Source organism: Adiantum capillus-veneris, chromosome 4, assembly GCF_014529385.1.
Source record: "Adiantum capillus-veneris isolate H3 chromosome 4, ASM1452938v2, whole genome shotgun sequence".
Taxonomy (NCBI): domain Eukaryota; kingdom Viridiplantae; phylum Streptophyta; class Polypodiopsida; order Polypodiales; family Pteridaceae; genus Adiantum; species Adiantum capillus-veneris.
This window is the reverse complement of record NC_140934.1, coordinates 98607435-98634979: the sequence shown is the minus strand read 5'-3', so window position 1 is coordinate 98634979 and position 27545 is coordinate 98607435. Positions and strand designations below refer to the sequence as shown.

Below are 27545 nucleotides of genomic sequence, written 5' to 3'. Positions count from 1 at the left end.
GTTTTTTCCCATAGTTGATCTATTATCATGTGTATACATGCAGGGCTTCAAACAAGCGGATACAGAGCATGTGTCACATGTGGACCTAGACTGAATGCACGTAGGGCACCCTCACTGAAGAAGCAAATCTACGAAGGTCATCAAGCGTATCTTCCAGAGAATCATGTGTTACGCGACGGCTTTTTGGGAAGAGAGCCACCAAGGATGTCTACACAAGCATGGTTAGAGCAGAAGGAGATGTGCGATGACGGATTGCCTCCAGGGATGAAGAGACTATCTCTATGGTAAGAGTTACCATACTGGCCCCGACTCGTGATCAATCACTTGCTCGATCCAATGCACATATTCAAGAATGTGGGTAATCTACTATGGGACCATTTGACCGGCAAGAAAGATACTTTGGGAGCCAGAGTTGACCTTAGAAATGTGGATCGTATGGAGCAATATTGGCCGCAAACAGCGTCTGATGGATCGATAAAACTCCCTAAAGCACCATGGATTTTCACAGGAGCCCAAGAACGCAAAGTAAAAGAGGCCATTCGATCTTTGCGGACCCCCACTGGCGTAATGCACTCGCTCCGAACGTGTTTTACTAAAGAAGGAAAGCTTACCGGTTTGAAGTCACACGATTGGCATAAAATGCGTCAGGTACGTTCATAGTGGACTTTAATATCATTGCATAAAATGTGGACTTTAATATCATTGCTACACATACTTTACAGTTTATCTTACCGGTTGCCATTGAGGGATGTTTGTCTCTCGACATCCGTAACACAATCTACAAACTTGCAAAGCTGGTGCAATGGATCTCACAAAAGGAGATCGACGTAGACTCCATACCATTCGCCAAACTAAATGCTGCGGAGCTTGTGTGCATGTTTGAGAAACATTTTCCTACTACAATGCTAACCATTCAGGTGCATCTTCTTGTTCACATAGTTGATGAGGTGGAAATAGCTGGCACAGTTCATTCCAGATGGATGTTCTTCTTAGAGCGGCTAGACGGATTTGATAAATCCCGGGACACGCTATGGCGAACCATAGATGATGAGCGCATATCTGGGATTGTCATGTGCAATCTCGGTGTTGAGAAGAAGATGACGGAAGATCTAGAGGCTAAAATCAACCGATTTTGCATGCTTCACAATCCAGTGATGCAAAAGTGGATTTCACAATATGAGGATGCAAAGCAAGAGCGACAAAGGGCACGAATCGAGTGGAGACGGAGAAGACGACCACCGATGCACTATCCAGCGGTTCTGGAGAGCCTACCAACCTTCATGAGCTTAAGATGGTTGCACAACCAATTGAAAAGCGCACAACAATGCGGTGACGAAGTGACTGAAGAAGAGTGGGAGTACTCTCGGGGTTGCGCGACCAAGGTAAGTTTGCAATGTACGACTAGCAAGTGACTTTATTTATAAATGTTTGAACGGCCACTCATAATCTTTGTTCGTTGTAGTATAAGTCATACACAGCAGCATGGTGTAAAGGTCGACATTTTAGGGTGGAACGAATCGACAAAAAGCGTTTTACTCAAGATTGTGGAATCATGGCAAAATTTGAACAGTCTAGTCGACGACGTTCCTCTGATGCAGATCCTGTGGTGGCGGAACTCACTTACTTCGGCACGCTGCAAGAGATTTTGAGGATCGATTACAGAGGATTTTTTGTCGACTTATTCGACGTGCAATGGTTCAAGATAATCATGGAGGGTCGCAACGCTACTGTGCGTAGAGGAGAGTCTGGTTTTCTTGAGGTGGATTCTACTAAGAAATGGACTGACCTAAGAGACACTTTCGTACTACCCGAGCATTGTGAACAAGTAAGTATATAAATAGTTAACATCCCCCTTTTACAAGTTATGTGCTTGAAAGCTCTCATGTAAGTTATGTGGCTCTGGCAGGTAGTATTTCATCCTACAAAGTCTACATCAAACTGGTGGTACGTCATAGAGGTAGCCCCTCGTAGTGCAAGGACGTATGAAGGCTACCATGTGCCAATCACAACGACATCAATGGAGGAGATTAGAGAAGATGCTCAATCAGAAGCCGCTGCGGTGGTGCCAGACGAGCATCAAGATGCTACTACTCTATATGGGGTGCATGCAGAGGAGCTACAAAATGAAACAGAGGATATGTGTTTAAACGGAGAGCTCTATATAGATATAGGAAGTTATGCTGAGTTATGCGAGGATGAGAGAGAGATCTCTTAAAGCCACAAATATTGTATTTGAACAATTTTGCTCCGTGCTGTAAAAGCTCTGTTTTCGACTTGCCTCTTCTATCACTCGATTCATTGCATCATTGTATTTATATGCGTCATTACGTCATTGTATTTAATGGTCTTTGCGTCATTGTCTACTCTATTCATTCAATATTAAGTTTAAATATTCGTGTGTTTAATGCAGGTATGGATGATGAGGAGTTTCTTTCTTCTTTGTCACCGCAGCAGAGACAGTGGTACGTGGAGCGTCATCTCTCTGGCGCATCATCGCGCGTTCCTACACCATCCGTATCTCCCTCTCTTTCGGAGCATTCGGCGCGCTCCGAAGCTTCGGCGTCGACGAGACGAGCGTCACACTCGTCTAGACACCGGCGCTCTAGTGGTGGCGGTGGCGGTTGTTGTAAGGATTCCGCCACCGATGCCTCCACACCGCCTCGTGTTCGACGAGGCTCTTTACCCTCCCCTTCTTTGCCCGCCCCCACACCAGCCACAGCATCGCCGTCTACGCCAGGTTTTGCACGGCTGACTGTTCCTAGAAGCTACACACCTCTACCTACTCCGCCAGGAGCCACCCCACTCGACACTCCTCGCTTCGGGGCCCAGACGCCGGTGGAGACACCTGACGTCCGTACCCCCATCGACACGCCGCTAGAGACCAATTCTGAGTTTTCGACTTGCCTCTTCTATCACTCGATTCATTGCGTCATTGTATTTATATGCGTCATTACGTCATTGTATTTAATGGTCTTTGCGTCATTGTCTACTCTATTCATTCAATATTAAGTTTAAATATTCGTGTGTTTAATGCAGGTATGGATGATGAGGAGTTTCTTTCTTCTTTGTCACCGCAGCAGAGACAGTGGTACGTGGAGCGTCATCGCTCTGGCGCATCATCGCGCGTTCCTACACCATCCGCATCTCCCTCTCTTTCGGAGCATTCGGCGCGCTCCGAAGCTTCGGCGTCGACGAGATGAGCGTCACACTCGTCTAGACACCGGCGCTCTAGTGGTGGCGGTGGCGGTTGTTGTGGGGATTCCGCCACCGATGCCTCCACACCGCCTCGTGTTCGACGAGGCTCTTTACCCTCCCCTTCTTTGCCCGCCCCCACACCAGCCACAGCATCGCCGTCTACGCCAGGTTTTGCACGGCTGACTGTTCCTAGAAGCTACACACCTCTACCTACTCCGCCAGGAGCCACCCCACTCGACACTCCTTGCTTCGGCGCCCAGACGCCGATGGAGACACCTGACGTTCGTACCCCCATCGACACGCCGCTAGAGACCCCTGCCGGGACACCCAGGTTCACGCGTCACCGGCCAGAGGGCTTGCCTTACTCCGTCGACATCATCGGCGGCATCATCATGGATGATGACGGCAAGAAGGTGATCTCGCGCATGCGTGGTCTTTGCTCTCAGCTGTTTAGACACTATATATTAAACAAATGGAGTGAAGTACCAAGTGATTTAAAAAACAGAGTCATCAGCATACTTCATGATGAGTTTCCCGTTCCAACACGGGATCAGCGCTTCAATGAAGACCTGATGAAGATTCGAATGCGCGAATACTGCAAACACAAGCGTTCCGAAGTGCAAAAAGCAATCAAGAATGGGTGGAACAGGCCAGATTGGCTGGCCAAAGAAGATTGGAAGAATGCGAAGAAAGCAGCGCGCGAGAATCCCGACAAGTGGAAGCAACAAAAGGATGCAGCCAGAGCGCGAGTAGAGGCAGGGAGCTCGCACCACTTGGGGAGCGGTGGATGGGCATCATTTGAGGCTGATTTTGTAAGTCTTTTCACATTGCTCTTTATGCATGTTCGATAGTTTAGGGTTTATGAGTTTTTTAGTTCTAACATAATGAAATCTTTGTATGTTTTGACAGTGGTCGATGACAGGACGTGATCCCACACCGTATGAGCGCGAGTACGCAGGCAGGAAGGGCTTAAACGCCCTGATGGACATTCTCAGTTCTCGCGGCGGCATGGTTAGTATTAGGGTTTACTCTTTTTTATTTTTTGTATTGTTTTATAAATGTCGTTATATGTTTATATTTACTAAAAACTGTCTTATTGTCTTTTTTTGCAGAATCCGACAGATACGCCGCTTGGACGCGATGAGACGTCTGACTAGACGACGTCAGTTTAGCCGTAGCTAGATAGCATTAGTTTAGGGTTTCTCATAGCTTATGTATCATGAGACGGATTTTATACGTCTTTTTGAACCATGTATATTATTACATTTGTCACCGCAGTTCCTTTTGCCAACAAATTCTTTATGCCTATGATGTTGTACAATTGTCATTATTACATTTGCCAATCAATTCATTTTGCTTATGATGTGTACAATTGTCAATTTTGCAAACAATGGGTCTTGTGGGTGACTATTTTGGGTCTCTTATCTACCTTTGCACTTTTTTTTAAAAAGTGAATCAAGTACAATATGGTTGATGGGTGGCAGGGCATTCAATGCCCTGCCACCAAAAAAATATTCTCTCGGGCGTCGCTATAAGCGTCGCTATTTATGGCTCTGTAGCGTCGCTATGAGCGTCGCTATAGTCTTCTGTGAGACTGTCGCTATAGGCGTCGCTATATGCGTCGCTATATAGCGACGCTGATAGAGACGCATATAGCGACGCCTATAGCGACGCCTATAGCAACGCTCTCGTAGCGACGCTCGTAGCGACGGTTTTAGCGACGCCGGGGGTTATAAAAACCCAATGTATTTCCGTCGCTAACAGCGTCACAAGAGCACACAACCTCTTGTAGTGAAACTAACATATTTAGTGGGTGTTACTTGTGTATCTATAGCCATGGCCGATGATGATGAGCCATACTCTCCTAGTTTCAGTTTTCCAATCACTTCGGCCGGCATGTCACCCGAGCAGATGGGTCTCTTTTTTGACACAGTTCACACCAGAGCAGATCACGATGGCACAGAACCTTTGGGCAATAGGTTCCTCTAGACCTACTATGACTGACCCTACACCTAGGACTAGTGTGGTCCCTAAATTGACCGAGCCCACACCTCAGTCGAGTGTGCCCCCTACGCCTAGGACTAGTGTGCCCCATACACAGATGGGCAGTTCATGCTCGAGACGAGGTAGGCGTCGTTCTGGAGGCGGTGGTTGCTGTGGTAGCAATTTTACCGATGCATCCACACCACCAAGAGAGCGTCCCCCACTCTCTTTAGTAGATAGTTCATCAATTCACACACCACGTACACCTTGGGGATCATACGAGCATGGATCTTAACAAGGTGTACAAGAGAAGGGATGGGGCTGTTGTGGCGGATAGGGTTACAAAGGCCATGCGATAGAGGACTCAACAGCTTTGTAGAGTTCATTTTGGTCAGTTTGTGATGGAGATTTGGGATAATCTTGACGATGAAAGAAAGATTTACCTCGTCGAAGCCATTCATAGAGAGTAAAGGCCGGGGGAGGGGTACGATCAAGCCTTGAATGGCTGGATTTTGGGTGTGGCGAAGGCCACAATGTCACACCGTCGGTCAGAGGTAAGAGAAGGTACAATGCCGGTAGTCCAAAGCCGGCATGGTTGGACGTAGAGGAGTGGGTGGGGATTGCACAAGAGACACAAGACAATCCAGACAGATTTCAGCAGTAGAGAGATACAGCCATAGCACGTTTGAAGTATGCAGGAGCATCACATCTTGGGAGTGGAGGCTACAACACACTTCAACACGAGTTTGTAAGTACTATACGTATGCTTTGCATTATTGAAAATATATATGAAGTTTGAAGATTTATCTCAGGCTTTTAAAAGAAAGCTTGTCTCGCCAGTATCTGCACCGATTTTTATGTGACGTGTTGTAGTGCAAGTTGTTGATATCTTCACAAAGGTCCTTGGAGCGGAGAAGCTACAACAATTTTGAGCAATTCTTGGAATATAAGAGATGGAATTGAGCTTGAGGGGGAGTGTTGAGATGTAAAGTTCAACATGTACAATTCTTGGATGACTACCACCTATCTTCGCCAATGATACTACAGTTATACTACACCGAGCTGGTCTACCTACCAAAGTGATGGCACACATATCTACTCACTTCACTCACTAGCAATTTACATTAGCCTCGTTGTAATAGTTCCCCTTTTATGTTTTATTTTCCCTTATGTTTTGTGGACCTCTTATCTTGATTTAGTGTTGAAGAAGAAGTACAGTCTTTTGCCTTCATCTTTGTGTGTGTGAGTGTGCTTGCAAGTGCTCAAGCTCTCTACGACTCTTGGATGAGTACCACCGACAGTCATCATCATTAGCGTGCTTTGGTGGGTGACGCATAACTTGCCAGTTGTAATACACAAAGTTGGTCTACCTACTGGAGTGATGGCACACTTATCTGAGTCACCTCATTTACTAGTGGTTTACATTAGACCATTGTACTAGTTCCCCTTTTATGTTGTATTTTCTCTTATTTTTTGTACACCTCTTATCTTGAGATAGTGAAGAAGAAGAAGTACAGTCTTTTGCCTTTATCTTTGTGTGTGTGTGTGTGTGCTTGCAAGTGCTCAAGCTCTCTCCTTCTCTATATCTTGACATGTTTTCCTACTTGATAAGATGCCTAATTTTCTTTTGTGATGTACATATTGCAAGCATTTCATGGTGGCACACTCATCTCACCTATAAAGATTGATGCAGACAAAAACTGTTGAAAATAACAGCTAACAGGCGTCATCTTGCAAAATTACATGGAAAGTGACCCAAAATGGAATATTGATTAAAAATTATGCATATCTATGATTTTGTGCTTATGCGAGTGATCTCAAAAATCTAGGGATTTTTTGACTCTGTTTAGGATTTTTTTAAAAAAAAAAGGTCTTTTTGGGTCAAAAATGAGCTGAAAATGGCCAAGTTCTGGTCCAAAGTGGAAAGATGGCCCAAAAATTGACACCTCATCTCATATTTCCATGGGGAAGAGAGAGAGAGGGTTTCTTTTAAGTGAAAAAACTTTCAATGACCCACAAATGTGAAATTCTCTTCATGGTTGCTCAATCTATGTGTAGCGCAGTCCCAACTCTTTGCAATCTTGTATCTGAGCTTGTGAGGGACTGAATTAGGGTTTCCCTTTAGCAAAAGTGTGTGTGCAATTCAATTTAGAAGCTCTCAAATCTCTTCAAATCCAAAAAATGCTATTCGTGAAGGTGGAAGCTCGTGTATTCCTTTCAATTATTTGAAGTTACGACTATCTAATTGGGGGTGAGGCTACATGATTCCATGAAAGAGGTTTTGGTTTTGAATGGGATTTGTGCTTGTATGAGAGTTGAGGATTCATGGATGAAAGTTTATTGTTTTAATTTCCCTTTCTAAGTAAAATTGGATGTGAATTGGCGATCCTTTCATCACGAACTCACTTCCAAAAACATGTTGAGATGTAGAGAGAAAAAGAGAGACAAGAGACACACCATATACGCTCCCAAAGACTGATTCATATTGAGGACAAGATACAAATATATAGGTGAGACCAAGTTGAGTAGAGTGAGCCATATATAGCTCCAACACCCCCACTCAAACAAAGGTCTCTAGCTTTGGATGGAAAAACCCTTGGGGAGTTCATGGGAAAAACCTAAGCCCCTATACAATGTGAAAATATGCATCTATGTACAAATATTCAAGTGACTCAGAGATCACAATGTGAAAATGTGGAGTGTGCATAGTGCATGGTACCTAAAAGATTACAATGCATATGTACAAAGCTATTAAAATAGCAAAGAAGCTAATCTAGAAAGAGTGAGGCCGAAGCAACTCCAAGATCCGAGCGCAAGAGGATGAAACGTGACTCGTTGAGGCCTTTGGTCAAAATGTCTACAATCATCTGGTCACTTGGACAGTGTTCAACCATAATGGTTCCTTTGCATACTTCATACCTAACATAATGATAATGGACAGCAATGTGCTTTGACTTATTATGTTGAACATAGTCTTTTGCAAGACTAATAGCACTTTGGTTGTCACACCGCAAGGGTGTGCTAGAAAGAGGAGAGTGACCAATATCAACCAGCATTTGTCGAAGCCAAATCAAATCACGAGCTGCAAGTGATGCCGCAACATATTCTGACTCAGTCGTAGAAACTGCAACACAACGTTGTTTCTTGCTGGTCCAAGAAACAAGACAACCATTTATAAAGAAGCAATTTCCACTAGTAGATCGCATACATACCTTGTCTTGCAAGCTCTACGAAGAACACTTCTGACAATGGCGGTCAGCTTGTCACAAATCAACCTTATGCTAACTTGATTGGATGTCTTCAATTTGTTGGCATGAACACTCGTCCTGATATTTTGTTTGCTGCTAATTATCTTGGACAACATCTTGCATGTCCTTCTCTTAAGCATTGGTTTGCTGCAAAGCGTGTATTGAAATACTTGAAAGGCACTACAGATTTTGGTTTAGTCTATCGACGACAACTTACATCGGATTCTATGCAATCTCTTTCTCTTTTGGGTTACACAGATGCAGATTGGGTAAGCTCTGACACCATGTTGAGATGTAGAGAGAAAGAGAGAGAGACGAGACAAGAGACACACCATATACGCTCCCAAAGACTGATTCATATTGAGGACAAGATACAAATATATAGGTGAGACCAAGTTGAGTAGAGTGAGCCATATATAGCTCCAACAAAACAAGCAAATTTAAAGCACAATAGGAGAGAGAGTTTGTGACTATTTTGTCATAAGCGCTCTTAGACTTTTAACCATCTTTAGGAAGAGGTTTGGTGATTTTTTACTTTTCACAAAGTTTTTGTGATTCTTAGCACGAGCCCTCACAACCATAGGTTTTGCACCTTCCCAACTAGGCTTGTGCACACAGCCTGCCGGCAATGCATGTTCTCTTCATGAACTGCCAAGACTTTCAACGTTTGCACTAGCTTGGCAAACCAACAAATGGAATAGGTATTTTGAGCCGATTTTCATGTAGGAGACATGCACTCCAGTACTACCTTTGTCCATTGAATAATTCTTTTTAGTTATTCCCTCAAGATACCATGTGCCCTAAATTTTAGGAGATTGCATATTTTTTTCTCATCGATGGAATAATAATCAATGTTAATTTTTTGGTAAATCAATGTGCCTTGGAAAGAAAGTGTGCGCTACCCCTTCCTCCTCCCTCCATGTCCTTTTACTTACTCTTCTTTCTTCAATAATGGACATTGAAAAACAATCTTATCTTGACATAGTGTTACGGCAAAGCCAGCATGTCTTTCAACATACTTAAGCTAAGAAGGGTTGGAGTGCAGCCATGGTTGTTTGAGATCTTTTGTGCATACTCCTCTCTCCTTCATAGTACCATACACATACACATACACACATACATATGCATACATACAGTACTCACACACCCACACAAAGAGCTCATCCACAAGTCAATATAGCCATCGCCTCCATGCATACTATTGACCAAATGCCACAATATCTTGGTAGCATATATTGTCACTGCCCAACAGTGGGTGTAGAATTAGGTACTAATATATGCTCTACACACTTACACCACACATACACACACAATATGGGCTAGATCACATAGAGCTTACAAACTTGGGTTTTCCATCAGCAGCAACCCACCCTACCAATTAGTAGAAGACCCTATTGAATCATGATAACGGTGAAATAAAGTTGATGTTTTTTTATTTAAGAAAATTGCTCTCAAAAAAACTGAGGTTTTGGATGTAGCGTGTATCTAGAATTTTTGTACATGAAGACAAATCTGTCAATTCACACTGATGTTGACATGTAGAGAGAGAACGGCCAATCAAAGTTAACCAAGCAAGCGACCTAGACCCTACTACTAATCATTCATCTAAGGCTATTTGAGACTATTCAATTTCACAACAATTCACTATTGTAGCAATTCACAAGGATCCTCTGGAAAATATATGCTAGATTTGAAAAGACAATTTATTGATTGCATACTATTGAAGAATTAATAGAAATAAATTGCTCAGTTATCTTAAACAATCAAATTATATCATCATTATTAATCACCAATTCTAGCATTTTTGTCCCATAAGGTTGAGGTAGAACCTATCTTGTCTTGGCATCACCTATAAATTATGAATGTTGGAAGTCTGAAACTATTGGTTTGTAATGGGATTATTATGCACTAATCAATGAGACATAATTGCATAGAAAAGTTGTCCTTCGGACACTATCTTGTAAGCAAATGAGGCCTAAGCATATGGTGAAATTTGCTAATGGTAAGTAGGTGAAGGAGCCAAAAACGTGTGCCATGGGAAATGGCTCTAAAAGGGTGGCAGGGGTGGAAATGTGAGGTTATGAGGGGATAGGAGAGGTTAGAAATTATGTGTAATGTGAGGTTATGAGGTGATGGGAGAGGTTGGAAATTATGTGTAATGTGATGGGTGGAGAAGTGTGGTGATATAGGTATGGCATGGGGAGCCAATGTTTGAGGAGTTAATGGGAGGTTATGAGGTAATGCGAGAGGTTGAGAAGTGTGGTAGCCTATGGCATGCGGAGCCTTCTTTTTTTTTTTTAGTGCGTGGTGATAAAATGGCAGGTGTCCCTCAGCGCTACAAGGGTCACTTGGCCGCATTCAAACCAATGACCTGGGTCATGGACTAGGACGAATGCTCAACCAACCAAGCTATCTCCTTTGGGAAATACGCAACCAATTTTATAAAATCATTTATGGGGGTGTGTTAGATAAGTTGGCTAGTAGGGCTTGGTGCCGTTGCGGGGAGGGTCATAGTTGCAACACTGCCGTTGTCTTCACGATGATGGGTGGAGAAGTGTAGCGGTTTTATATTAAGGTGAGGAGGTAATGTCAGAGGTTGAGAAGTGTAGGTAGCCTACGGCATGCGGAACCAATTCTATAAAATCATTCATGGGGGGATGTTAGCTAGTAGGGCTTGGTGCCGATGTAGTTGCCGGGAGGGTCATAGTTGCAAGTCATGAAGACACTGCCGTCGTCGCAGGTGGCCTTGGCACAGCCGAGGCGGGCAGTATTGGCCCAGATGATTTGAGTGTAGTGGCCGCAGTCGCCGCTGGAGCAGGAGTTGTCGCCGTAATTGTAGTTTTCCTTCTCGCGAACCCACGACGCCACGCACTCTGCCGGCCCATACCCCGCGCCGCTGCCCCAGAAGATGTTCTCGCCGTAGGACCCGCCCGAGTGCTCCAGGCCGCATCCAGCTGCCCGCCTCTGATTGGCCCAGCTCTCGGCAAATTGCGCCACCTCATCACTCCACACCAGCGGAGGCAGCCCTACCTCAGCTCGCGCAGCGTTGTGTGGCTCTAGCCACTCCCCCTCTGACGAGGACGATGGCCTCGCAGGGCTGTATGCCGGCTTCTCTGGCTCGGGCTCCCCGTACATAGGCTTGGGCTTCTCTGGCTGATACTGCTCTTCAGGCTTCTTGTAGTATGGCTTCTTATAGTATGGCGTGGGCTCTTCCTCCTCCTCAGGCTCGGGCTTCTTGTAGTATGGCTTGGGGTCCTCCTCCTCCTCAGGCTCGGGCTTCTTGTAGTATGGATTCCTGTAGTAAGGCTTGTGCTCCTCATACACAACTTCAGGCTCGGTGTCGTCGTACACGGGCTCGGAATCAGGCTTGGTGTAGGCCGGCTTCTCATAAACTGGTAGCTTGTACTTGGGCTTGGGCTTGTAGACAGGCTTCTTAACAGGATAAGATGGCTTGTAAGGCTTCGTGTACACCGGCTTCTTAACAGGATAAGATGGCTTGTAAGGCTTCTTGTACACCAGCTTCTCCTTCTCGCCATCATACTTCTTGTAAGGCTTCTTGTAGACTGGCTTCTTCACATCCTTGACATAAGGCTTCTTGTAAACTGGCTTCTTGTAGACAGGCTTCTTAGGATCATCATCATGGCTGTAGTAACGAGTATCATCATCCTCATCATCATCATGGTCTTCTGGCTTGCCATAGTGATAGCCCAAATAGTGCTTCTTCTTGTAGAACTTCTTGCCACCATAGCTGCGCACCTTCTTGTGTTTGGGCTCTTCTTCCTCATCAGAGTAAGGTGAGTAGCTGGCCAGAGTGGACTGGGTGAGAGAGAGGGCAAGCAGGGTGGCGAACACTAGGAGGAGCCCCTTGCTGAGAGCCATTGTGTAATTAAATGGCTAGGAAGAGGGGGCTGTGGCCTGGAGGTGGCCATGAGCCCCGGCCTGGTTTTAAAGGGACAAGAACGTGCCTCGATAAGGTGCGCCTCTCCTTAGCATTTCCGGACATACGATAGCCATCCACTGTACTGATGTCAACTCATAGTTCCCTACACAAGCGGATATGCCAAAGAAAGAACACACATGACTGGGACTTACAAGATGCAATTCACTAGTGTCCTTTTCCTTAATAGTCAGCTCTTTTGTAGCAGTTGGCACATGTACCATCTTCTATTCAGCTTCATACTCTCCTGGTTACTTAGGAAGTGTAATAGAGCATTTGTATCGCCCTCACGATAATTTTTTAGCTCCTCTTGATGTGTAGCATGTGGTGTATCAATAGGAGGAAAGTTTCTTGATAGCTCATTAGAGAGAGCTGGCTAAGGATCCCTAGCTAAGGACTTGCCAAAGCACTCCCTTCCAACGATAGGCTCTTCGAGAGCTATCTTTTAACTTGAGGTAGCCCTTTCTTGTAGTGCTTCATCAAAGTCTTGAGCGTTTCCATGGTTTTAACGTTGGCCTTCAATTTTGAACCCAGCCACTTTAGAATGTTTTCATCTTGTTCAAGTATCGTGTCGAACATTGGTGCTTGTTTGATGTTCCAAAGGAACAGCTCAATGATCTCTCAATCAAATTTTGGTTGAAGGAGAATCTTGCATTTTCCTCGAGAGCACGAGGAAATTTCTTTAACTTCTCTGGTAGACCCTTGGTAAGAGCTAATCTAGCCTCCATAGCTAGCTTACCAACATTATGACCATCGTCCAATTTATCAAACACCACAAAGTGAGTTGAAGTTACATATATCGGACACATAACTGAGAACTCCTTCAATTATCTTAGATTTGTAATTTTTAGTTCCCTCAATCCCTTGAGATACTTTTGATGCCTTGAGGACTCTAGGGTTTTGTACAATTTGGGGGCTTGTGTGATAATGAGCTTAGGGTGAATTCCATGAGGTGAAAAAATCTATGGATTCATGAGAGCCCACCTTTGACACGTCAATTCCATTATCATCACCCTTATCCTAAGTTTTCTACAGGGATTTGGCACCTTGTGTGTTCCTTTGTGACATGGGAAAGAGCTCGTGTAGCACCAACTCTTTCGTTTTGTGTCTGAGCACATCAAATGTCAAAGAGACCTTTTAGTGGGGTCTAAGTCTCCCATCTAGATAGGTGTACAAACAAATGTCTCCCCTAGAGAGTGGTGACAATAGGGTGTAGGCCAAAAATCCCTCCCCTTGAGAATGGTAGACAACAAGGGTGCAGGGCAAAAATTCCTCCCCTAAGAGTTGTAAGCAACTAGGGTGTAGGATAATGTGAGTGTCTCAGACTACATCTACGTAGGATATTGCTCCATTGTCTTCTTCACTAGATTCTTCAGTGATGTTGACTTTGCCTTTATCTTTGTACAAACACCAATTGACCCATGATTATTTTTACAACAATGCACACAAGGGTTCATATTGTAACATTTGTCGAGCAGATCTGTGGTTGGTGCGGTTGCAGTGTATGCACCTCTTCTTTGTTATTATGTTCCTTGATGACGTAGCAACAAAAGATCCTCCTAAAGTCTTTATATATCGGAGATCTTCTCCTAGTTCCATGGTGAGACCATAGAGTTGCATTTTGAGAGAAACTTTGGAGTGCTTGGCTATGGCTCCAAAGTGTCTCTCAAGTGTGACCCATGCATCATAGGAAGTAGTGCAGTTATCTAGGTAGTGGATGTAATTGTCCCCCACAACGGTGAGAATAATCCCTAATGCTTGCTCATTCGTGCTATGAATTGTGCTTGAGACTACCTAGTCTCAATTCTCTCTCCCTCTCCCAATGGTTGTGGATCACAACTGCTTCTTCATTAATTACCCCTTTGTTTTGATTTTCCAGGTATTTAAATCTTGGCCATCAAAAATAGTTATATTTCCTTAGCCATGGTGTCTCTTAATGTGTAATTCAAAGAAGGTCTTACCCGTTTTTTTGGGCAGTATCTAGTCTTCGTGTGCAATGAAAAATACTCCAAAAAGTTTTACAAAATAATTTTTGAAGTCACTCTCCACTCTTGTGGAGCACCTCTTCACAAGGCGTGCAAAAAGAGAAGACAATGAATCCTTTGGAGCAAGATTTCCTTTTTGGGATATCACAAGATACGCGTACTATGAGAATTCTAGGCTTCGGGTTGGTGTGAAATGTGCACTACAAGGGACCTTGAGGCTTCGGGGTTTTCAAGTTTTAGGGGTGATAATTTTTTTTTGAGCTTGAATGGAAGTGGTCGAGTTTCTTCTACAAGGCTAGAGTATAGGAATGCCTACCAAGCTAATTCCTCACATTGCATGTTCTTTTCTTAAGCACACAAGAATGGACTCTAGTAAGCTAGAAATTTTTGATTGCTTACAACAAAGGAAATCCAGTGAGGCTAGAGCAAGCAGAGGGCATGAAAAGGACACCTAATTCAGAAGCCAAGAAAAAGTGTCTCGTCATCATGTGGACCTTCCCTACGGGATCTGTCGACCAAGGATTAGAATGGGTGCAATCTTAAAGTGTTGAGCATGTGCAGGCGGCCTTATGGAACCAAAACCCCGCCAATTTAAATCCGACCATATTGTCGGGGGTGTGAGCTTTGTCATAAAATCTAATATCTAACTAGCCCAAACGATTTTCTCATATTGAACTAATCATTTAATGTGGGAGAATAAATGGGAATAAGAGTAAGAATATAGACACATGCTTATGGATGTATCTCAACACAGGACCAAAGGCAATGGGTCCAAATGGGAGATGGTCTGTCAAAGATCAATGCCAACTAATGGAGCTTGAAAAACCTTAGAGCTAGCTTCATTAAAGACCTCCAAAGGTTAGTGTTAGAAGCTGTCCTTACACCTAGGGCCTTAGGTTAAGCTAGGCCCATGCTTTAGGTGTTTATTAGTTAAAGTGCTAGGCATGCTTGATGGCTAAGGTCCTTGGCCAAGCTGGCCTTGTGCTTGAGGTGTCCAAGTCCAAGTCAAAGGTGAGCCCTACAAAGAGGGGGGCCTAGCCTACAAGCTAGGGGCATGAGAGAGAGAACCCATGCTCATACTAAGCATGTACTTGCTCACTAAGGTTCTTGAGAAGCTTCCCATGCTTGGAGGGTAAGGTGCTTGAGGGCTTGAGTCAAATAGGTGCCCTACAAAGGAAGGGGCGAGCCCCAAATCTAGGGTAATGTTTGACATAACCTCTCACTCACCCAAAGGGCACCCCTTCCTCAAGAGGCACATGGACACATGTCAGGTTCTCCCCATGTTTATCCACATGGTGTTCTAGCTTGAATCCTATTGGCTAGGATAAAGAGGGTTCCAATGAGCATTTAGATTAATTATCAAAATATCTATGTATTATTAAACCCTCTCTCTCAAAGGGGTAAGGAGAACACTTTTCCTAATGCTACCCTTGTTGCTTGATATGCTTTATGCATGTGATTGGCTAGGCTTAGAGGGGTCCAATCATATTTGTAACATTTAATGGTCTAGTAACTTGTGTGTAGCAGAAAATAGCATGAACATAGTGAGCATTTCATTAGTATAGCTTCCTAATAAGAATAACAAGAGTGCTTGGGTGGAGAAAGAAACAAAAAGCATAACACCTAGTTAGATAGCATGAACAATACTTCAAAAGAGAGAGAAATTAAGTTATTGGCAACAGTTGAGGACCGGATTTGCATGGATCCGGTCCCCCCTTCAAAAGGCTTTGTATTATGGTTTCTCCCATCAAGAGAGACATTTTACAATACAATCCTTTGTGTTCCTTCAATACAAGCTAGTGCAATGAAGATGGAAAGTTCATGCACTAAGCAAAACACTTATCAAACACAACATCAATTCCCTCACGGTCTTAGACCCAAGACCTCACACACCTTCGAAGATGGTGAGAGCTAGTGGGGTATGAGAGTAGATTGAGAGGAAGAAGGAGTATTCTTACGAGAAAGATGTACATCTCTTCACATAATCACTCATATTAGCATAGCTTAGCTTAGTAATTAGCATGGTAGAGGAGATGAGCATGCATTGAAGCTTGGCTCCTGGTTGGATTTGCATCACAAAGCCAAGAGTTGTTGGTGTATGCCTCCCTTCTCACAAGCTTGGAGTAGGTGATAATATTTCCATTAAAGCTGGAGAAGGAGAGAGAGTCGTCTTTGCTTCACACATGAGATTGTGTGAGTGTGTGTGTGTGTGATAATTCCTTGCAAAAATCAGCCCCCTCTCTCTCTTGGTCGACCCCCCATCCAATTTTCTCTTGCTACAATCCTATTGGACCTCCCCAGGCTTAGCCAATGGGAATTAAGCAGTATAAGTGATAGCCTTCTGACATGTGTCCCCATTTCCCCTTTTGTGAGAGCTTTAGGTAATTAATTAATTCAACTAAACTCTCATTGGACCCCTTTGCCTCCTGGCCAATAGGAATTAGGCAAGCCATTGGGTTGTTGAATGCTCATTGGTCCCCTTGGGAGACTGTCCAATAGTCTTCTAGAGAGCTTAATTCTTATTGGTTCTTTTATTGAGTGTTTTTTAAAATAATTAAACTACATTTACTCTAGCCTAATTCTCATTGGTCCACGTCCAAGGCCATCCAATAGGAATTGGGTACACCTTGTGGGCATCTGGCTAGGGAGCTGACATGTGTCCCTCATTCCCTTTGTGTAAAGGGAGCTTGTGTGTGTGTGTGTGTGTGTGTGTGTGTGTGAGTTTCTCTCTCATCCCCTACTTGCAAGGCTCGCTCCCTCCTATGTAGGGATTGATAAAGACTTTTTGTGACACACACTAAGCATCCAATTTCCCTAGTGTTTGGCCTTTGGACACAACCTTTGAATTTCGGAACCTTAGCATTTTGAAAGTCTTAATGGGCTGAACCTTAGGGTCTTTTAAGCCCATTGTTGCACATTGATCTTTTGCAGATGGCCCCCCCCTTTGGATCTCTATTTTCCCTCCTTTGGATCCCTACTGTGGCCGGTCTGCTAGCTTAACCAATATTCTAGCTTTTTCTCCCCTGGCACTTCCCCATATTAAATGATCAGTTTAACATGAGAAAATCATTTAGGAGAATTAGATATTGATTATTATGACATTACCTCTCTCTTAAAATCATAGTCATCCTTGACTATGGGGTAGAGAAGACAAAGCATATTTATTAGTCCTTTTGCTAGCGGGTAGAGGATCCCTATGCTACCCTACGACATCGTTCCAAAATGGATGACTAGTCCATTTGGCGCTTGAGAGCCTAAGCTGCCACAAGCATGTATGCACATTAGTCCTATCAGTCTTCCATAGTAGAGTGACAAGCTCTACTTGGTGTTTGGATGACGTAGTCTCCGCAAACTTGATCTAAGCATGCATACTACTTCATTTTTGTGCACAATAAAGAAAAAGAGAGTCTTATAAGATAAAAACTTTGTTCATTTTTAACATTTGTACATTTTCTTACTTTAGGGAAGCATTGACAAGGTTTAGGTTATCCTTTAATTGTATGCCTTGCATCCATCTAGCATCTTCAAAAGGATAATTTTTAAACTTAATAAGATATCGTCGAATAGTCTTACCACCTCTTAGTACCTTGTCTTCATGTCGGAGAATGGACTCGCGTTGTAGCACCTCTTCTTGGTCCTCGATCTCCGGTGGGTCTCCAATAGTTGGTTCTTGAGGTGTCTCTCCTTTGTAAGGCTTTAGTAGGCTCACATGGAAATCATTGTGTATGACCCAATGGTTGGGCAACTTGAGTTGATAGGCCATCTCATTGATTGGCCTAAGAATCTGGAAGGGACCATAGTACCTTTTTGCTAACTTAGCATAGTACTTTTGGTGTCCCGTAGGATTCTTGCCCGTCGTGTGCCTTAATCGAGCCTTGGGAAATTTGAGTAAGATCCAATCATTTTCTTTAAAGTCTTGGGCTCTTCTGTGCTTGTCAACAGTAGCCTTTTGCCTTTGTTGTGAGATAGAGATAGCATCCTTAATCTTTTGGAAAGATTCTTGTATGTCTTGGCTATACTCATCTGCACCGAAGATCTTCCCGTGTACCTTAAGTAGCAAGGGACTTTTTTATCTTCCCTCAATTACCTCAAAAGGTGCTTTTCCCGTGGAAGTATGTACAGTGTTATTGTAGGCATACTCCACTAAGGGTAAGTACTTCTCCCATTCGGATCTTTGATTTACTTCCGTTACATAGGCTTTTAGTAGATCGAGAATTGTTAGGTTAGCTATTTCACTTTGGCCATCCGTTTGCGGGTGATAGGCCGAAGAGAAGTTTAGCCTTATTCCTAAATTATCAAAGAGACCCTTCCAAAAATTACTGGTCATTCTAGGATCTCTATCCAACACTATGTACATTGGCAAGCCATGGTACTTGAAGATTTGTGAAATGAAGAGGGTTGCCATTTGATGGGCTTTGATAGTCTTTTTGACAGGTATAAAATGAGCTTGTTTACTGAACCAAGTCTACTATCGTCCATATTCCCGTTGTGAGCGGGATGAAAACACACAGAACGCCTCTATAACGACCCGACACACACTCTTGGAAAGATACCACTATGAGAGATCGTGGTGTTTACCGCGGGCCATTACCGCAAAACAAGAGAGAGGAATTCAAAATGAGGAGAGAGAATTGTTTTGATGCAGAAGCGGCACTTTACCGCACATATTACCGCGCAAATATCCGCGATTATTATCGCAAAACAAGAGAGAGGAATTCAAAAAGAGGAGAGAAAAGCATTTTGATGCAGAAGCGGCACTTTACCGCACATATTATCGCGCAAATATCCGTGATTATTGCCGCAAACATTACCACTAAGACAGGCTGGACCCCCTGTCCCCTTCCTCTCCCACGGGTTTCCATTTAAATCCAATACAAATCCTACACTCTTCAGAATGCTTGCTCACTTCACTTAATCTCTCTTTCACTCTAAAAATTCTATACATAAATCATTGAACTCACAACAAAACCATTACAAATACTATTCATAAGCACATAACGAAACATTTGCAAATTAATCATATACTACACCAAGTGAAAGAATGGAGAGTTTTTTTAATTCTCATCTTGTATAAGATCTCTACAAGCACTAGGATCCATATTTAGACCCATAGTATTCAAATCAATAAACAAATTTAGAGATTCTTCCTCCTCTCCATCACCTCCTGTAGAATCATCATCGCTTTCTCCCTCTTCCTCCTCCTCAAGATGACTATTTGCAAGGCTTGGCTGACCTTCTTCAACTTCTACTACATCTTCCTCTGCATCTTGTGGTGATGGTATGATGGGATCAATTATTGGCTCAATGTCCGTCTCTGCAAAGATAGATCTACCCCGCGGCGTGACTGGAATGACATACCAAAGTCTTCTTTGAAATATACATGGCACATAAAAGACCTATACGTCACGCACTAAGAACAAGCTGATATACATAACTTAAATGTTTAATTTAAGTTAATTGCACATAGCCTAAATTACCTGCTCGCAACTACTAGGATACACCAAGTTGTCAGTTTTTCCCCGATGGAATTGGGTGGAATCCACCATAATGAGCCCATTTTCATGTCTTTTGACCTCACCCGCAAACCATCGACACTCAAAGAGGATTTTGTGAAAAGATCTGAAATCCACTTTGATTATTCTCTCTATAGTACCACAATATCTGACCTCATCTGTTGTTGTGTCAAAGTTTCCCATCACGCCACAATCATTAGTGGTCCGACGCTCATCTATCTTGCGGGTGCGAAAATGTTGGCCTTCGGACCAAATGGAGTTGAAAATGAGACCCTACAATCACAATGCATAAGAGGTTACATCGCATTTCATTAAGTGATTTGCATACATGCATACATAACATATACACACTCACCTTGCGCAAGCATCCTCGCGCATACTCCCATTCTTTAGGGCTTATTTGTTCTCCTTGTGCTTTGGCATTGGTCATGGCATTATGGATCTACTCTACTTGAATCAAGTCAGGATATTTTGCAAGCTCTTTAGGAAAAGGAGGTGCACGTCTACCTCCATGTGAGCTCTTCCATGCATCTCTATCCCTTTCTCTAGCTGCGTGGGCTTCCAAGTACATATTGACCCATTTGGTCATGATAGTGGCATTGAGTAAAGAGTAGTTGTTGACTATGGCATGAAACTCTCTATCCATGACCAAGAGTGAGCCTTTTCCACTAGGAATGGTTGAGTGCTTCCTAGGATCCTCTTCTTCACTCCACAGACGAGGCAATGATGGATCCACTGTGATGAGATACTGTGAGACATACACAAATGCCTCTTGCACCACCCAACCTTCTGCCATGCTCGCCTGAAAACATTAAAACCACATATTTTTATTAGTAAATCCATAGCATTTAAATGCTATCTATATTGTATTTATTTTGCATACCTCCGGTTGTGACCTCAATCTAACAAAATCCTTTAAAGTCTTCAAGAATCTCTCCAAGAAGAACATCCATCTAGAGTGAACCACCACACAAATGGAAATCTCCTCAACAAGGTGAAGCAATAGGCGTATTTGGCTAACAAGGATTGTACGTGGGAATGCATCCTCAATAGCACACACTGCCTCTACTGCTAGCTGATGGGCTATTGGTATGGCTTCTACCTCTATCTCCTTGGAGCTCACAAACCTACAGGGCAAACGTTATAAAGTAGATGAAAAAAAATTCCAAAGTTCATGCATGCACAACATGATATAGTACTTGAAGAAAACCCATTACCTTACAATCTCACCCACTTTGAATATTGCAGCCTTCACCTTAGTGTCCCCATAACCACTAATAGTTATGGGAAGTACAAACTACGAGCAATAAAACATCTTAGTGAATGTCAACCTATATATAAGGACACATAGACACCACAAATTGTTCTACTCTTACCTGAAGGATTTTATGCCAATCATGGGATTTCAATCCATACAATTGAGTGGAGCCACCCTTTTTGGTTTTTGTGAAAGAACCTTTGAGTGACCGCATATATCCCATTGGAGTTCTGATGGATGCAATAACTTGCTTTGTCCGCTCTTGGTCTGCCTTTGACATTATCCACGGTGCTTTTGGGAGAATCATCTTTCCCCGCTCCCCCATGCGGGGCATGGCTGAAGGGGGGAGACGTCTAATGGCTCTTAAATCTTCCCTAGCACCCAATGAATCCTTCTTGCCAATTATGTGATCCCATATAGCTTGCCCAACATTTTTGAATACATGCATAGGGTCCAATGCTTCGCCCAATCAACCATGTTCCAATGGAACGGCTGCACTCCATTGATAGGGGGAGCATATCTACGATGTGAAGGAGGTAGGAAGTGATGGTTGTTGGGATAGATCACCTTCCCAAGAAGAGGAGGTCTCTCTGTCACAAGGGAAGGGCCACAAGTGGGACACGCACTATGTCCAGATGTTGCCAATCCTGCCAAGAGGTAAAAAAACGTTACACATGAGACGATAAACCTAAAGCAAAGAGTACAATTAACATGTGCATACTTACCAGATACCTCTCCAAATACTGGGTAATCATGCATGGTCCACATGAGGATGCACTTGATGACGGCATTGCGGTCTCGTGGTGGCCGTGAAATGTCAATGACATCTATGTCTCTCCATAGTTCTTGAAGCTCATCAATAAGAGGCTGTAGATATACATCCATGTTTTTTACCTTGTGCTTTCCTGGAATGAGAAGTGATAGTAAAATGTTTCCCTTTTTTGTTGCCTCCCAAGGCGGAATATTGTAGTTTACAACAACCACCGGCCAAGTGCTCCATGAAGTAGAGCGGTGCCCAAATGGATTCACTCCATCACTAGCTAACCCAATCCTCAAGTGACGAGGCTCATCCCTGAACTCTGGCCATGTGTCCTCTATGTGCTTCCACGCTGGTGAGTCAGTCGCACTCTCATAATACCATATGTGGAGCGGTTTTTTGCATGCCAACTCAAAAGCTCGCTCGTACCCTTCGATCTAAACATGTGGTGGATGCGAGGGATGAGTGGAAAATGCCTCAAAACTTTACGTGGAATTCTGTTGCTGTGCATTCCTTCTTTGAACCTAGGCTCCCCGCACGATGGACATGTGTCACAATCGGCATGCTCATTACGAAAGAGCACACAATCGTTCATGCAAGCATGAATGCGATCATAATCAATCCCTAATGCAGTCACTAATTCGCGGGCTTTTTGTCTGTTCTTTGGCATGTGATTGCCAGCTGGCAACATCTTTCCTAGCAACCTATCACAAGAAGAAAGTACATTAGAACCTAATTTATGCACTCCACAAGCATCCTTCACAGTCTGTAAACATACCTCAAAAGTACGTCAACACTAGCATTGCTCCATCCAAACATCGCCTGAAGGTTAAGGACTTTGAGAGAAGCCCTTAAAATGGAGTAAGAGCATCTATCATATAGTGCGGTGTGTGCCGAATCGAGTAGCTCACTCCTCGTTCGCTCGGAAGCTTCTTCGCATGCACACTCTGGTTCATGCTCCTCCTCTCGTGCAAAGAGATCCTCAACCATTCTATGCAAATGGTCGTCTTCTGCATCCACGTAAGGAGATGGGATGTGGTCACTCGGATAAGAGGGAGCAGCAGTACTTGGCTGATTTGATGTGCTTCCTCCCTCTCTAATGGATTCCTGGCGCATGCGCTCTTCCACCCTCCTTTCCCCTCCTCCACCAACCACACGCCAATGTGGGGTGATGTCAATAGCTGCAACAATTCGCGGATCGTTTGCTTCCATCCGTGCATGCTTGGGAGGATCGTCCCATAGTCCATAATCTTCTACATGGCTCAAGCATATCCATCGAAGTCGAGCAATGGCGTATTTGCACCGCACGCATGGGCATGGTAATCGCTCGGCCAACCACCGTGATCTATCCGGTTTAGTGGACGGGCCAAAATCATCCCAAGCAACCTACATTAATAAATTACATACACTAATTAAAATCAAATTACCAAAGAATGTTAATAAAATATCAGTAAAAAGTAAAAATTAACCATTTAGGTAAAAATGTCAATTTCAAAGTACTAGAAATACTTTCATTTTATATATATTTTATAAAAAACATAGTACCAATAGATTGTGAGGATCAATAGTAATAATGTCAGAACGTGGCCATCTATTTATTTGGCCCAAATTTGCGCCGTGATAATAGGTGCGGTAATAAGCGCGGTAAGGCACGCGGTAATGCTCGTGGTAATAGGAGCGGAAAATCAAATTTCTTTTTTTTTTTATAAATAGGGGCACCCGAGTGCCCCGCGAAGTTCAAAGCCCTAAAATTTGAATTTCATCGTCTTCTCCACAGAAACCGAGAGCGCGAACCTCACAACCTTGAGCTCTACCTCCATCTCTACTCTTCTACTCTCCACCATCTTTACTCTTCCACTCTCCTACCCTCTCCCAACAAGCGCTTCAATTCCATGTAAGTTTTGTTGTTATGTTTTTTGATTTTTTCACACGCATACACACACATGCATACACACACACACGCACACTCATACACACGCATGCACACACATGCATACACACACACACACTAATTAGTGCATGTGTACGTTCTTTACACACTAATTACACACACTAATTAGTGCATGTGTTCTTTACACACACTAATTAGTGTGTGCATTATTCTAATGCACACATTAATTAGTGTAAGTAAAGACACACCAAAACTTAAATTTGTTAATTATTAGTTACTTGCAAAATCTAAACTTGTTAGATTTTATTACTTGCATAACCTAATATGTTAAATTTGGGATTGGCCATGCACACACTAATTAGTGTGTGATTAATGTCTGCATTGACCAATGTGATTGGTCAATGCACACACTAAGTAGTGTGTTATTAGTGTGTGCATTGGCCAATGTGATTGGTCAATGCACACACTAATTAGTGCTCATTAACACACACTAATTTGTGTGTGATTAGTGTGTGCATTGACCAATGTGATTGGTCAATGTACACACTGATTAGTGTGCTTTTAGTGTGTGCATTGGCCAATGTGATTGGTCAATGCACACACTAATTAGTGTGTTATTAGTGTGTGCATTGGCCAATGTGATTGGTCAATGCACACACTAATTAGTGGTCATTAACACACACTAATTTGTGTGTGATTAGTGTGTGCATTGACCAATGTGATTAGTCAATGTACACACTAATTAGTGTGCTATTAGTGTGTGCATTGGCCAATGTGATTGGTCAATGCACACATTAATTAGTTTTGGATTAGTGTGTGCATTGGTCAATTAGATTGGCCAATACACACATTATTTAGTGTATGTGATTAGTGTGTGCATTGGTCAATTAGATTGGTCAATACACACACTATTTAGTGTGTGATTAGTGTGTACATTGACCAATGGAATTGGCCAATGCACACACTAATTAGTGTGTGATTAGTCCAATTACACAAGCCAATGCACACACTAATTAGTGTATGTTAACACACACTAATTAGTGTGTGCACAAGCCAATTACACAATCCAATGCACACACTAATTAGTGTATGTTAACACACACTAATTAGTGTATGTTAACACACACTAATTAGTGTGTGCACAAGCCAATTACACAAGCCAACACTAAAACACACACTAATTATGTTAAATTAAACAACAATCAACACAAAAACAGAAACATACCTCCATGATTAAGTCGTAGGTGACGTATTAGGCCCCAATGACCGTCCAAGTGATCACGTAATCGATCACACTAATCATAAACACAATAATCTCTTATTAGTCAATACACACACTAATATCTTATTAGCACTCGAGGCTTTGCAAGACTCTTTTATAGGTTGTAGACACACATTGGATTCTTTCCACATTGGATACTATAGAGAATCCAATGTTAAAAAATCCAATGTTTGAAAAAAATCAATGTGTAAATTTTTAATCATATATTCAAATTTTATACCCTAGTTTAATCTTTGTCGTAATAAATGCAGACCATGTCTTCTTCTTCCACACCACGCTTTCACAGCATTGAGGATTTCATGGCAGACGGGATGTCATATCCCGACGCTCTCTCTGCCTATCATTCACAACCGTCGCCTCAGCAATCATCATCAGGGTTCGACTGGTTTCGGGACGCTCTAGGTGGGTCCACTGCCGTACCTGTGACCGATCGAGATGTGGAGAGGGCATTGTGTCTTCGGGATGAGTGGTTAGGTTCATAGCAGACCCTTACACAGCGCTATTCATCGGCGCAGCTAGCAGCTTTTGGATTATCAGATGTCTCTACTCCGACTGGTGGCACTCCATACCTGCAGAGTTTTCCAGCTACAGCTCCAGGTTCAACTTTTCCTTCACAGGGTCCGACGCCACAGGGTCCGACACCATGGGCGTCCACCTATCCATCACCTATCCCACCTTTTGTCCAAGATTCACGTCGGCGCTCTTCTGGCAGTCAGCATTAGGGCAGCTCGCGTGCTAGCGCCGGTCGATCTCGACGAGGGAGCGGAGCTAGTTGTTGTTGGGGGGGGGGGGGGGGGGGGGGGGGAAGTACTACAGATTCTCCTCCACAGTCACCGCTCCCTGCTCCAGCAGAAGATGAGGACCATGACATGCCTTCACCAGATGCTCGTGGGTTATACTACCAGGTTCATAGAGGAGGTATGGTGGATCTCGGGACAGCACAGGGCAGGAGATTCCGCACACACGTCAACCAATTAATCCACTCCACATATATCAATTGTTTTCTCAAATTTGATCAGCAAGATCCCTACAACCTCACATATATAGAGACAACCATGCACATGCGTTTCCCCAACCCTGAGGGGCAACAATTCTCAAGGCAATGGTTGCAAGAGCATGTCAAAACATTTCTGAAGAACAAAAAATCTAGTGTGAGGAGAGCGGCAAAGAAGACAATGGAGTCTCCAGAGCATAGCTATCGGCCAGGAAATGTCCATGATGTGGAGTGGGAGACCGCTATGGGCGAGAAAGAGGACGAAAGGGCAATCGGTGCGAGGATGTATACGCGTCAAGTTGAGGCCAGATCCCATTAGACTCCTACGCATTATGGTTCGGGAGGAAAAACGGCCTGGAAAGACAAATATGTAAGTAAAAATATTAGTTTTATTGTAAAAAATCTAATGTTTTTCATTTAATTAATTGGTTGCTATTTTTTGTCAGTATAACATTACCATGAGTCGCCCGACCTGAGAAGTGCAGAGATATAGAGAGAACCATACCGAGTATCAAACTTGGTGTTGGTTGTTTGAAAATCAAATGATCTCTCGAGAGGAGTTCGAAAATGCGTGCAGAAGTCTGCAACATGTAAGTTTAATCTTATCTAAATACTCAAATTGTTGATTTTATATCAAATATTAAATAACAAAGTGTTAATTGTTTCTTTTTTATGGTTTTGCACAGTCAAGGAGTTCCACGTGAAATGCCGCCAACTCTCCCATGAGCATCCTCTATTTTGTATACGAGGACCCCGTTTGCCCTATCCCACATGACCATACTCTATTTTGTACACGCGGGCTTTTTTTGCCCTTTATGTAAATGCAATATCTATCATTTTGTGGCTCAATACCTCCCCCAATTGTAATTCCGCTTATGTAAATGAAATTATCAATCTTTTTTTGGCTCAATGTATTGTCCAATTGTGATATTTTGTTGTAATTAATAATAATTTTGTAAAATAACTAAAATAAATAAAAAAATAGATGACCTTTTGGATGGTCCTGCAAAGGACAATCCAAACGGTCATCTGTTTTTTTATAATAAATCCCTTCGCGGTAATGTTCGCGATAAGCCTGACGCGGTAATATGTGAGGGTACTGTTGCAGCAAAGCACGCGGTAATATTGGCGGAAATATTTCCGCATCCATTACCGCATCAGTTACCGCTAGACCATTACCGCCAGCTTTGCCGCAGTGTTTGCCGCGTACGGGAATTTTTATATTTCAAGTTTGTTTGTTTTTTTGCGGTAATGTGAGCGATAATACCGCACATATGATATAGTGTACACACACACACACTATGGGGCACCACTCGGCTTACACAACACACCAGTCCGAGATAGGAAACACACCTATGGAGTGAGAGGAGAGAGACTATCCACTTGCCCACTCCACACAGACACACACACACACACACACACACACACACACACACACACACCCCAAAAACTCAGCTCAAAAGAGGAGAATTTCTGATGTTTAGATACAATAGAGCTTGGGA

General features: G+C 43.2%; 1 protein-coding gene across 1 annotated transcript; it reads right to left on the bottom strand.

Annotated features, from left to right (window-relative positions):
* Positions 1-10192: 10192 nt before the first annotated feature.
* Positions 10193-12338, bottom strand: LOC147459674 (uncharacterized). The gene has a single exon (XM_086510889.1). The coding sequence runs from the start codon at positions 12303-12305 to the stop codon at positions 11091-11093; it is 1215 nt and encodes a 404-aa protein (XP_086367015.1). The 5' UTR covers positions 12306-12338; the 3' UTR covers positions 10193-11090.
* Between the last annotated feature and the right edge of the window lie 15207 nt (positions 12339-27545).